Here is a 13,164-nt window from a genome sequence, read left to right as displayed (position 1 = left end):
TTCTCATGTAGCTTTTTCTCTAAGACTGCCACAAAGGCCAGAAGCTGTCTTCTAAATCGTGTAGATGACGCTGGTATACTATGTGTACTATTAGAACAATCAACTCATTGAGGACCTGTAGGGCTTCTAGTTATTAAATTGATCCCCCCCAGATAACCAGTTGTTACCAGAAATTGTCCCCACTGGAAGATCTCAACAACTCCACTCAAATTTTTAGATTTCCTTCACTTGCCATCTCTTCGACAATGGTGACCAGGACAAATCAAAAATTACACACATGATGCAGTCTGGTAATAACACAGCAGTGCCTCCCCATATTTTTTTTTTTTTTTTTTTTCAGGTCCAGCAAAAATGGTCATTAAAAGGTTGGGACAAGCCATGTTAGTAAAAATTATAAGAGTTTATTTATATAGTTAAAACCTTTATCTCAAAAGGAGGAAAAAGTTAGTCTATTTGTTAAAAAAAAAAAAGTGTTGCCTGTAGTTGGGGTTAAGTCTGACTAAATCTTCTAGTCCATCTAACCCTACCCTTTCCACAGGATTACAGTGCTGCTGTCCCAAGGGTAGCTACTTAGTTCCTCCATAAATACAGTACAATGCGTTTTTTTTCATGCTTTTTCAGAAAAGCAGGACTTTTTTTTTTTACCATGGGTTCCTATGGAACAAGTTCACGTGAATGCATTTTTCTGTGCATGTAGTGTGTTTTTTACTACGATTATGCCACGATTTGCATTGTCTTTTTAAATCTCCCAACAACAAATTCTGCCAAACCCCCAAAAAAAAGCATAAAATAACGCAAATCGCTGTAAATTTGTGGTACAAAAACCACTGAAAGCATAGCAAAAAGCACTACAGAAATGCTCAAAAGCAACATGCATAGGTGTGAATCAAGCTTAAGACAGGAAGTTACTGGCCGGATAAGGTAAAAATATAGGTGGAAAAAAATGTAACTTTTTTGTTTTTTGGGTTTAGATATACTTTAGGTCAGAGACGTTCCTAATGTTGATTAAGACTTGTAAGTCTTATGTATGAAATTTGTAGGCATTCTTTACCGTTCTTTGTTTTTACAGTACACTTCACTCTTGAAACCGAGCAAGTCCTGCATCAAAGGAGGCAATCTCTGAAATGTATCTTTTCTTTTGTTTACCAGCACCCTCCATTCTAAAGCGAGAGAAGAGATTGAGAGCCAAGAATGTGCGCTTCAACTGTGTCACAGTGTATTATTTCACCAGGAGACAAGGCTTCACCAGCGTACCCAGTCAAGGCGGAAGTACCTTGGGGATGTCCAGCCGTCACAACAGTATACGTCAGTACACTCTGGGAGAGTTTGCTGTAGAGCAAGACCGGCTGCATAAGGAAATGTTGAGAGATCATCTTCGAGAAGAAAAGCTCAACTCTCTGAAACAAAAGGTAGCGTTTATATTTGGGGTATGAACCAGGCCTGGAGGCTGGACTGGCCATGGAGTAACCCTGACAAATGTCAGAGGGACTTGCATGTGTGAGAGCATCTCTGGGCCTCTCAACCAATCCTGCCTCAGGGAGAAGGGCTCAGAATTGGATATAAAGATTGTTTTGATTTCTCCTGGCTCCAATGGTGGATGAGGTTACTGCTAAATAATCTTTAAAGAGTACTTATGTCCTAAATCAAATCTGTGCTTCGTCCATTATTTTATAGGCTTGGTGCACCTTAGAAATAAACTGGCCCATGTAGACTAGGGGCCCCTGTAAAAAATGTACTGAAAAATGCACACTGCGGTTGGTAAAAATATAGTTTAATGCAAATGTCATACCTGTAGGCCTTTTCTGTCACCCATGAAGTCTGACTAACATTTACATTCCTATGCCGTGGCTTATTTTTAGGACATGGGATACAATAAAGTTGTTATTGAGACTCCTTTTTAAAGAGCAATTTATTCACTTAATTGTCCTCAAAAGAGAAGGCTCAACTGCTAGTTTTTTGTAACCCATATCGTGGAAATAAGCCAGGCTTGATGGATGTCCGCAAAGGCCTTAAGGTATGGCATTTGCATTAAATATTTTTACAAATGGCACAGTGTATTTGAAACTACTAGGATCCCTAGTTACCAAGGGTAGGTTTATGTAAAAGTTGAACCTAGCCTTTAATGTACTTAATGTGAAACTATACTCACCGATTTTATAACAATTTCCCAAAACCATTTTGGTATGCTTCTCTTAATAACTGTCACAATTGTCAGTGTGCTTATGTTGGTTCTCTTTCAAGATCTCAAATGGCTGCTGGCATTGCTGGTTACATGCAACACCAAGGCAACTGCAGAAGGAGGCTAGGATGGCACCATCTTCAGCTGTAAGGGATAGGAGGGATTCGTTCCACTATTAATTTCCCAACTACATTGTTCCAACTGCCAAAAGCAAAAATACTCATTACTTCCATGTTTTAACCACTTTCTGACCACCTACGGCATATTTACTGAGGCAGGACAGCTCTATTGCGCAAAATCGCGTACCTGTACGTCATTTCGTGCAATTGCCACTAGGGGAACGTGCGGGCGCCGCCAGAGGGGCGATTGCACACTGATCACAGGATGCCAATCAGCGGGTCCGAGGGACCCGATGTCCGCCGGCTATCTCTGATCTTTCTCAGGAGAGGCAGAACCACCATCTGCCTATGTAAACAAAGCAGATCGCCATTCTGACAGGGGAGAAGACAGAGCATGTGTGTTCCTAAGCAGGAACACAGATCTGTCTTACCCGAGTCAAAGCAACCCCCCCCCCCACAGTTAGCAATCACCCCCTAAGAACTAATTTAGCCTTTTGAGCACCCCTGATGTTAATCCCTTCCCTGCCAGTGTCATTATTACAATAACAGTGCATATTTTTAGCACTGATCACTGTATTAGTGTCACTGGTCCCCAAAAAAGTGTCTAAAGTGCCAGATTTGTCCACTGCAATGTCGCAGTCCTGCTAAAAAAATTGCTGATCATTGCCATTACTAGTAAAAAAAAAAAATAAAAAAAAATTTTACCAAAAATGTAGACGCTATAACTTTTGTGCAAATCAATCCATATACGCTTATTGCAGTGACATATCGCAACCAATGGCCTGGTCATTAGGGGGGTAAAACCTTCCGGGGCTGAAGTGGTTAAAGAGCATATGACTTCCTCCATCCCCCTCCCCACAGTTACTTTATCTGCCACTTTAAAAAATATTTTCTTCTAGATAATTTACAAACCTTTGAAAAACTTTACTTTCGATCAAACATGTTACTGCAATTAATTTTTTTTGTTCATCACCTCGTTTTAGCTGACCAGAGAAAATGCTCCACTCCTGTGCTTCAAAAGCAGCTTTCCTTTGCTATATTCAAGCTGTGCTGTCCATTTACATGATATAGGGAGAAGAATGGCCCTGGTGGGGGATGATGAAATGTCATGCTGGGTTGTGCATTAGCTTCTCTCCAATTGCAAAAAAAAAAAAAAATGAATGATCATAGTGTAATAAGAATGATTTTGCTCTTTGAAGTTACAAAGACCCCTCAGCTGGCTGAAAACAAATAAGGTACTTGAGAAATTTATGTTTTAAGCATAAACAAGAAAAACTAGATGGTACAATAATACACAGTTGGTAATAAAATAACACATGGACAAATGTTCTCGGGAAATGTCAGCCAGATAGGGGGTTAGAAGTAACAGATTGCAACAGTACACTCAGACAGAATAGATGTGAAGGGTTTACCACAACACTCGTTACCGAACATTAATTACAGTTATTGAGTTGACACTCATGACAGGCGGTTGACCATAAATCGTTGCTTGAACATAGGATTGGTTGGCATCCCTTGCACTTCTTATGATCACATGGAAATGTGCCATTCAGCTCCTTGATTTAATGAATTTCCCCCACCAACAGACTAGAATGAGCAACCCCTCCATATCACACATGCATGTTCTCCATACAACTATCCACATCAAAGACATTCCTCTTCCTTCTGTATACAACCAATGCATATGCCAAGGATGATCAGCATCAACTCAATAACATGAAGCAAGAGCGATGAATGCTCCGAAAGATATCCAGCCATTTTTGCACAGGGATATAGACTTCAGGAATAATTTCCAGTTCGAACGATCCTCCAGCCAGGGAAGTGTGGCATATTTTCATGAGCTCATATAAGCATTTCAGAATGTGCCAATACATCCTATGTAGTATGTACTGACCACATCTGAGAGAACCTCACATTGGGGGTATTTAGTACAATGACCAAAATGATTTCTTTGAAAGTGTATCAAGTGGTCAGATGTTTGCAGTATATGGCTGACAAAAACTGAGATCTGAAAACTGAACCATTTTTACAAGTGTAGCACACCCCACATAGGAGCTTCAAGAGTTAGGATTCCCCACTGCTACACAGCATTTCATTCATGCATTCTGACACACAAAAGAGTCCTTTGCTTGTTTTTGATGTTTTATTAGGGGTTGATAACTTGGATGGGGTAGGGAATTTTTGGGATGTCCAACTTAGAAAAATGTCCAGAAACTAGAGGGGACAACCTCCTCACTATGTACACTGGGAAATCCTCTTCTGCCTTCCTCCTGCACAAACTTGGTTCCAATGTACAGCTCCTGCTGACCACTCCAGGGAAAACTAACCATTTTTAATGTTAAAGAGGAAGTAAACCCTCCTCTGCAACTTGTACCTATAGGTAAGCCTATATTAAGGCTTACCTATAGGTACTGTAAATATCTCCTAAACATGTACCATTTAGGAGATATTTACTTTGCATGCAGCCAGTGACATCACTAGTGCATGCACTCTGAAGGAACGGCCGCTCTGGCTGTTCCTTCAGAGCCCTGTGCCATAACCGTCGGCTCCTGCGCGCATGCGCGGGATTGACATCATCGCGGCTCCAACCAATCAGATGTCCGGATGCCGCAAACCCGGAAGAAGGGCGACATAACATGTCACCCATAAGAGAGGTGAGCTGTCGGCACTTCGGGGCTTTGTTCTAAGGTAAGCATTTCATAATGAGCTAGCATGCGATGCATACTAGCTCATTATGTGTTTGTCTTACAGGTGTTCGTTTAAAAAAAAAAAAAAAATTCTGAGGTTTACAACCTCTTTAATTCAGCAACTGCCCATTACAGACTGGGAAACTTCTGTCCCTTTTGTGCATAAATGTGGCATACTATGGAGTGAAACAGCATCTCCTTCTGGCTTCCTGTAGACCCTGAGCGCAATTCTACTGCTTCAGAAGATACCAGCCCACCTGACTGCTTGCTTCCCCAGTCCTTCCTGACTGGCACACTTCCCCAGTGCTTCCTGACTGGCACACTCCATGGAGATTCCCCATGGCAAGGATAAAGACTTAGAGGAGCTCCACCCAAAAAAGGGGAAGTTCCACATTAAGGGCTCGTTCCCTGCTACTCTTGAATAATTGGCACTTTTGAGGAGCTGAGGGGGGAGAAGGTACCCACTTCTCACTTCATTACCGAGCTCCGGGGCGCTCGGAAATGGAAGTTCTCCCCCCCTGCAGTCTTCTGGGACACTGACGGGTCCCAGTGGACTGCATCCATCATTCACGATGCCCAGCTTTACTCACGCATGCGCAGTGGGCACCCAGCTGTGAAGCCACAAGCTGTCACAGCCGTTTGCCCATAGTGAAGATGCCGGGGACAGACGACAGCGGGTGAGACCAACTGGTCTGAGCACGCCGCTGGATCTTGGGACAGGTGAGTGGCTGCTTTTTTAAAAGTAAAAAGCTACAGTTTTTGTAGCTGCTGACTTTTATATTTCCACAGGTGACTGGCACTCCGCTTTAAGCACAACACTGTCTTCAGCTGACTATCTCTCCCCTTGAGTTGTCCCTGCATTTTGCTGATAATAACTTTGTCTTTGCTTGCTCTTTCCCGCTGCCTCTTCCACCGTGGCTGGAAACCGCGGGCCGCACATATTTTAACCCGGCCTAGTGGACGGCAATGTTGAAGGCTTTGAGATGCCTCCTCACTTATTCATCTGCAGAATAAACTAAAAACAATTTGTTCTGAACAAGTAAAATAAGCAAATAGCAATTTCACAACATCTATTCACTAACAAAGTAAGAGAATAGTGGCATCACAATGGATTGCAGAATGGACGAATTTCTGGAGTTCAACACCATAAAACAGATTTGCCACCTCAAACTGGAAAAATTTAGCGTGTCCAGCAAATGTACAGTAAAGGCAACATTCCCAATATAAAAAAACTGGATGCTACAGTACGTTTTTTTTTTTTTATTCTAGAAAACCGATTATTGGTAAATAATGGCCCAGCTAATGTTTTTATAATTCAGGCAAATGGGTTGTGGTAAAGGTTCTTCATTAATATGGCCATTAAGGATCATTCAAAGGTAGCAAACCACAGCTCTGGATCATGATCACTGCTTTTGACCTTTTGCAATAGCAAAAAAGACTTTGAAACAGATGTGCCAATCTCCATTTAATCATCTCTGTGGATGAACATGCCTTTATGGATGAAATGCCTGCCTTAACACTGATGTGTCTGAATCCTAGTCTTTCATCAAGAGAAGTGAGTGCAGATTGTAACATTTGCTTCTAAGTCTGTCTAGTTGCTGTATAATGTCAGAGCGGGGCCTTGCACCAAGAAAATCCAATTAGTGCTTTACAACTAAGCTCCCATAAATACAGTTGGCTATTAGTGTTATAACTTTCCAAGTTACTAAGTTACATTGACAAAAATAACAGTTGTGGAACTATTCTATGACTAACACAAGAACACTTGCCTCTGCTATCAGAGGACATGTATACCTTGCAACATTTTGAAATGCAAGATGATTAGCACATAGTACAGTGGGGATCGAAAGTTTGGGCACCCCAGGAAAAATGTGTAGTATTGTGCATAAAGAAGCCACGGAAAGATGGACAATCTAACTTTTGTTGACATATTATAAGAATGTCTAATCTGTAATTTGATGCCTTTTGGAGATTTTTCCATCTTTCCTTGGCTTCTTTATGCACATTAATACAAATTTTTACCTGGGGTGCCCAAACTTTCGATCCCCACTGTATATCGGTAAGGGAAAGACAACTGCCACACCACCCAACTGCGTCGGCAATGAGAAATGGTCAACCTCACTTTTGCCATTTTCACCACTACTCTTTCCTAATACTGGATTTTAAAATGAACACATGCAATAATAGGAGTGGGATGAAAGGGTTTAATGTAGAAAACACTACTTTTTTCATAGTTACTTTATTAAAAAAAAAAAAGAGGTCTATACATCAGACTTTAAAGAGGGCCAACTTTGAAAGAAAATGGGTACAGAAGGAACGGAAGCTTTTGGTTTCAGAAGATGATGCTACAAATTGGGTGCAGTTGGGAGCTAAGATTTTGCAGGATTTTTTTATTTATTTATTTTTTTCTTAATAGGTCCCCTAAATTTTTTTTTTTTTTTTTTTGAAGCGTAAAATCAGGCCTTGTAAAACAAGGCTTTGATTTATATGTTCTTTTGTGGTGGTGTTCTCATTACATATGGACGGTACCTTGCCAAAGAAAGATTTGTGCCGAGATAAGCATATATTATATTAATTTTGAACATGAAGTGTAAATTCCCAGTTGTGGCGTGAAGATGCTTTAAATTGAAGGAGGCAATGTTTATTAGCCAGCGTCTCCGTTGTATCCACTAGAGAGGAAATACGGCATTTGCAGCGACGACATTAAGATTCCGACTGTAGCATTTCTCAGAAGTCAGCAAGATAATGAGGCCATTGCTATGCAAATAGGCTCATTATTATTAATTTGTGTCAGCCCCTGAGAGATCCTCAAATAGCTTTTTTGAAATTTAAGTAAGAAATTAATTAATTCAGCAAAAACATGAAAATACACAGGCATAACAATTTTTTGGAAGGTAGAAATATAAATTGTGCTCTTCCTACACAAAAACCTATGCAGTTTAGAATAATGAACGTCTAATAATGTGTTAGATCGCAGAGGTGGGACGTTTGTATCTAGAGAGCAAGAGAAACTTAATTTGTCAGCCAAAGTAACCAATGAGATTTAATTGTCTAACTTGGTATGAGCAATAATGGGTTATTAACCTCATGGTAACCATAATTCTGGTGGCACTACCGGACTCGACAAACTGATTGAAAAATGGAATGAGCCAGGTGGCAAACTGTTGACCGAACAGTGATTTCACTTGAGTGCAGTCACTAGTCAGGTATTCAGACACCTGCAGGTGAGGGTATCGAGTGATTTATTTTTTTAACGTGCAGAGCTTAATAAGGGAAGTCCTAGCATGCATTGCTAGCCCTGACCCTTTCATCATAACCTGTATGTTTATATTGTCCAAATATCTAAGTGAGATGAAAAAAAAGTGAAAGTCCACTCTGCGAAAAAAATACCCAATCGTACAAAAAAAACAAAGCCAAAATAAGTATTTTGGCTTGCGCATAATTGGACGATTGGATAATTGAAGTTGACACAGCTTCCTAACCTCGTTCATTACGTAGGTGAATTTCCTTGCTTGGGAAGGAGAACCGGTTTAAGTTCTCAAAAGCCATGATGGATTGGTGCGTGACTTGTCCACCAAATCTATTTTTTTTAGTTGAATTGCTGTTTAAGTGTCGATTCACACTAGGGCGACAAGACTTCGGGCGACTAATGCCGTCGCCCGTGCACCGCGACTTCGGCGCAGCTTGCAACGACTTCACATAATGGAAGTCAATGCAAGTCGCTCCGACTTTGCAAAAAAAAGGTGCAGGAACTTGAGTCGCTCCTATTAGAACGGTTCCAATTGCACAGCACAGTCCGCTACTTGTCAGGCGACCAAGTCGCCTGACAAGTCGGAACAGTGTGAACCGGCACTAACTGTTCTGGTACATAATAATGTTTTAGGCAGGTGTGAGCAAATGCTGTAAAGTAGAAATGCTTTCAAAAATATATTTCTAAACAAAAGTGTGTTTCTGCGCTGAAGTGTAATGCGTTTATCAAAGAGCTATACCTATAATCACCCGATTACCAAAAGTGATGCGAGAACATATTAATATTTTTTATATATAATATAATATATACAATCAAAGTGAATTGAATAGTCCATAAAGTTTGGAAATGGGTCCATGTGCGAATAACAAAAGCCTATAGTAGAATGAAGATGTATCTAATTTTCCTCAAGAAAATGATATATCCCACCAGGTGGCATTGTGAATTAAGGAATTCCACCATACACACATACCCTCCACCGTAATCAAGCCTCTTACCAGATGTTTGTGATCCCCCACTTACAGAGATCAAACACACCTGAGAAATTATGGACCAATCCGGGTGTCTCCAAATGGATCGGCATGGTCCACTGGGTTTCAACATATGATATTGCCCAATACCAACGCCACAACTTTGAATGCAAATCAGAGAGCCGCCATAAAGGAAAAGGAACATAGGCCACACATAGCGTTAATACTGCTAGTACACATTTATTGTTAAAAACACCACAAGGTACTCTCATGATCCAGGACAATAAAAAGCACCACAAGGTACTCTCATGATCCAGGACAATAAAAAGCACCACAAGGTACTCTCATGATCCAGGACAATAAAAAAACACCACAAGGTACTCTCATGATCAGGACAATAAAAAGCACCACAAGGTACTCTCATGATCCAGGACAATTAAAAGCATTCAAACTGCAAGGAGCCTTACAGAAAGCCGGCATTACCTGCTCTGGTCTCCCAGACGATGCTCTGTTGCGAAACACGTTGGGTGGGGCAACAAATGTGTGATGCTATCACACCTGCCGATGCTGACTGTTGGCAAGTCTCCATGCTGTTTAAATGTTTTTTTTTTTTTTAACAATAAATGTGTACTAGCAGTATTAACGCTACGTGCGGCCTATGTTCCTTTTCTTCTATGGCCTCTGTATATATTGGAAGTTGTGGTGTTTGGTATTGGGGAAATATCATATGTTGAAGCCCAGTGAATCGTACTGATCACAATGGACCGGAGGGGTCCATTATTTCTCATGTATGTTTGATCTCTAGGTGGGGATCACAACCATCTGCTAAGAGGCTTGATTACGGTGGAGGGCAAGTGTGCATGGTAGAATTCCTTATTTCATGTGGTTTGCCCCCGGGGGCGATATATCCTTATCTTGAGGAGAATTAGATACACCTTCATTCCACTGTGTGTTTTTGTTGATATTGGCACATGGGCCTATTTCCATATTGAACTTTTATGGACTATACCAGAGGTTTCCAAACTTTTTTCAAAGATTTGATGAAGTGAACATGCATGAGGGCTTACCATTTTTGCCTGACATTCTTTGGACCATTAACATTAAATGCAAATGAAGTATTTTATGCAAAGTTTATTGCAAACCGCATACTTTTCATTTCGTCACATTGAATGACAAATCGAAATGGGTGTTAAATCACTCTGCCTTTCATATCTAAAGGCCAGATGGAAAAAAAATGCAGGAAACTGAAATATATGTCAGGAACATTGTAAAGTACATTACATATTATTGGTAATAAAGGTAATAAAGGTTGTCTGTCAACTTTTAAGTTAAAAAAATATGAAGAGGAACAGAACACCAAGTATACATGGGTCCAAAAATATTTACAAATTGCAAAGTGAGCAAACAGAAGAAAAATCTAAATTTAATTTAATATTTGATGTTGCTACCCTTTTGGATTCAAACCAGCATCAATTCTTCTAGGTACACACAGTGCTCGTGCACAGAGCTTTTGAAGGAACTCCGCAGGTAGGTTGTTCCATACATCTTGGAGAACTAACCACAGATCTTCTGTGGATGTAGGCTGCCTCAAATCCTGTCTTTTCATGTAATCCCAGACAGAATCAATGTTTAGATCGGGACTCTGTGGGGGCCAAACCATCACTTCTAGGTCTCCTTGTTCTCCTTTATACTGGAGATAGTTCTTAAAGACATTGGCTGTATGTTTGGGGTCATTGCCCTGTTGCAGAAAAAAATTATGGGCTAATCAAACACTACCTGATGGCATGTCATAATGGATAAGTATCTGGTTTGAAGACAAAGTGTAGTCACGCCATATTTTTGATTGAATCTGTCCATTTACTTTCCATTTTGTTAATTGATAAAAATAAACTAATGCTTGTATTTCTGAAAGCATTCTTAATTTACAGCATTTTTTCACACCTGCCTAAAAACTTTGCACCATACTGTATATGTAGAGGGAATTAGCCTTTTAGACTTGCAGTCTGTCCAGAGTTGATAGTTATTTCGTGTTTTTTCCTCTTTCTGCTTTAGTGTAACTGCTTAGGCCTTGTTCAAACAGAATGTACTACAGCATATGCACATTCAAGATCCATGTTTACCCTCACACGTTCCCATTGATGTCAATTGAAGCAACAACCACAGGGACACAACCGCTGTTCACACTCCATTCTGGGCCATACACCATCATGTATGTCAAATTGGGAACCGTGCCCACTGCGACCCAGTTGCCCTCCATGGGACTGCTTGCACAGGGATGTACCAAACACCTGTGGGTAAACACTGCCCTTCTATAGGTGAATACTTTAGTGGGCCCCATGTGAACGAGGCATTCAGCGAAACATGGTAATGGCCTGTGCTTCTACCCTCATCTGGGACTTCCCCTGATCAAAATTTATAGGGGAATGGGGCAGGAAAGTATTAATCATTTAGGAGCTGATAAGATTCCTGAAAGGCAAGACCTTAAAATGCTAACTTGAATGGATGGGCTGAAATGATTGTGTATGTCTGGGTAAAATTAAGCTAAAAAAAAAAAAACTATCCTATACAGTTTGAAACACCTGCTGTCCTGAAATGCCAAGCAGTGTTGTAAAGAATGCCAAAGTCTCTTTGCTGGACTATGGAAAGCCTATCACTCTCCTCTCCATATCTCCATAGTGAGAGAGGTGTTTTATATTCCATAAGGAGAGACCTTGAGCATGGCTCATTGGAGAGCTGTACTGCATAGGGTTTATTTTCTTTTTATTTATTATAATATTACTGTGCCCAGACACAGACCCAGGTTATATACCCCCTTGAGGATAACTGTCAGTAGAAGTTATTGAGAATAATTTTTGCATAAAGTTGGCTGAGGACACACCCCGCCCCCCCCCCCCCCCCTCCCCCTAGAGTCCTATGTGAGGTTGTACATTAAAATACAGCATCATTTCTTGACCAGTCTATTTATTTCTGATTTTCAGATTACAAAGAACGGCACAATAGAGTCTGATGAAGCCAACATTCTCACACTGGATGATATTTCAGATGATGACATTGACTTGGATAACACAGAAGTGGATGAATATTTCTTTCTACAACCTCTGCCAACAAAGAAGCGGCGAGCCTTGTTGCGAGCATCAGGGGTAAAGAAGATCGATGTGGACGAGAAACATGAGCTGCGAGCCATCCGGCTGTCCAGAGAAGACTGTGGCTGTGACTGCAGAATATTTTGTGACCCAGAAACTTGCACATGCAGCCTTGCAGGCATCAAATGTCAGGTGAGCCACCATTCTGATATAGGGCTATACAAAATGACCCATATGAGGAAAATCACACAAACACCCACTACAGGAAAAACTAGTGCATTTTTTTTTTTTTTTTTACATTTTGAACATAAAGTGAATATTATCAAGAAATGCCTACTGTTTTCTGGTTGCTTACAGCAAATCTAAGAATTTCAGTAATGCCTAATATATACTGTATTTGTAGTGTGTGTGTGTGTGTGTACCCTGCTCGAAAAAATTTAGTTAACACTTTTTAATCAGAGTAAAGCATCAAGTCAATTAAAATCCTGGGATATTGATCTGGCCAGTTAAGTAGCAGAGGGGGTTGTTAATCAGTTTCAGCTGCTTTGGTGTTAATGAAATGAACAGGTGCACTAGATGGGCAACAATGACATGAGCTCCAAAACAGGAATGGGTTTACAGGTGGAGGCCAATGACTTTAGTTTTATGTTTTGTTTTTTGTTTTTTTTTTCCCTACTCCTTTTTTGTCAGTTTTTCACTAGTTTTGCATTTGGCTAGAGTCAGTGTCACTACTGCTAGCATGAGGCAATATCTGGACCCTATAGAGGTTGCACAGGCAGTCCAACTCCTCCAGGATTGCACGTCAATCTGTGCCATTGCCAGAAGGTTTGCTGTGTCTCCCAGCACAGTCTCAAGAGCATGGAGGGGATTCCAGGAGA

At 40.7% G+C, this 13,164-nt stretch overlaps 1 protein-coding gene across 2 annotated transcripts in view; it reads left to right on the top strand.

The window, feature by feature from the left end:
* Positions 1–13,164, top strand: part of CSRNP3 (cysteine and serine rich nuclear protein 3) — a 186,243-nt gene that overhangs the window by 167,624 nt on the left and 5,455 nt on the right. For both annotated transcript variants that reach the window (XM_082262407.1, XM_082262408.1), the window contains exons 3-4: positions 1,150–1,409; positions 12,182–12,478. In XM_082262407.1, the coding sequence (XP_082118533.1) occupies positions 1,150–1,409; positions 12,182–12,478 (557 nt within the window). The remainder of the gene's footprint in view (positions 1–1,149; positions 1,410–12,181; positions 12,479–13,164) is intronic.

This window comes from Pelophylax lessonae (genome assembly GCF_965119305.1).
Source record: "Pelophylax lessonae genome assembly, chromosome: 6".
Classification (NCBI taxonomy): Eukaryota; Metazoa; Chordata; class Amphibia; order Anura; family Ranidae; genus Pelophylax; species Pelophylax lessonae.
The sequence above is the reverse complement of the archived record's forward strand: the minus strand, read 5'-3'. Positions and strand labels throughout refer to the sequence as shown.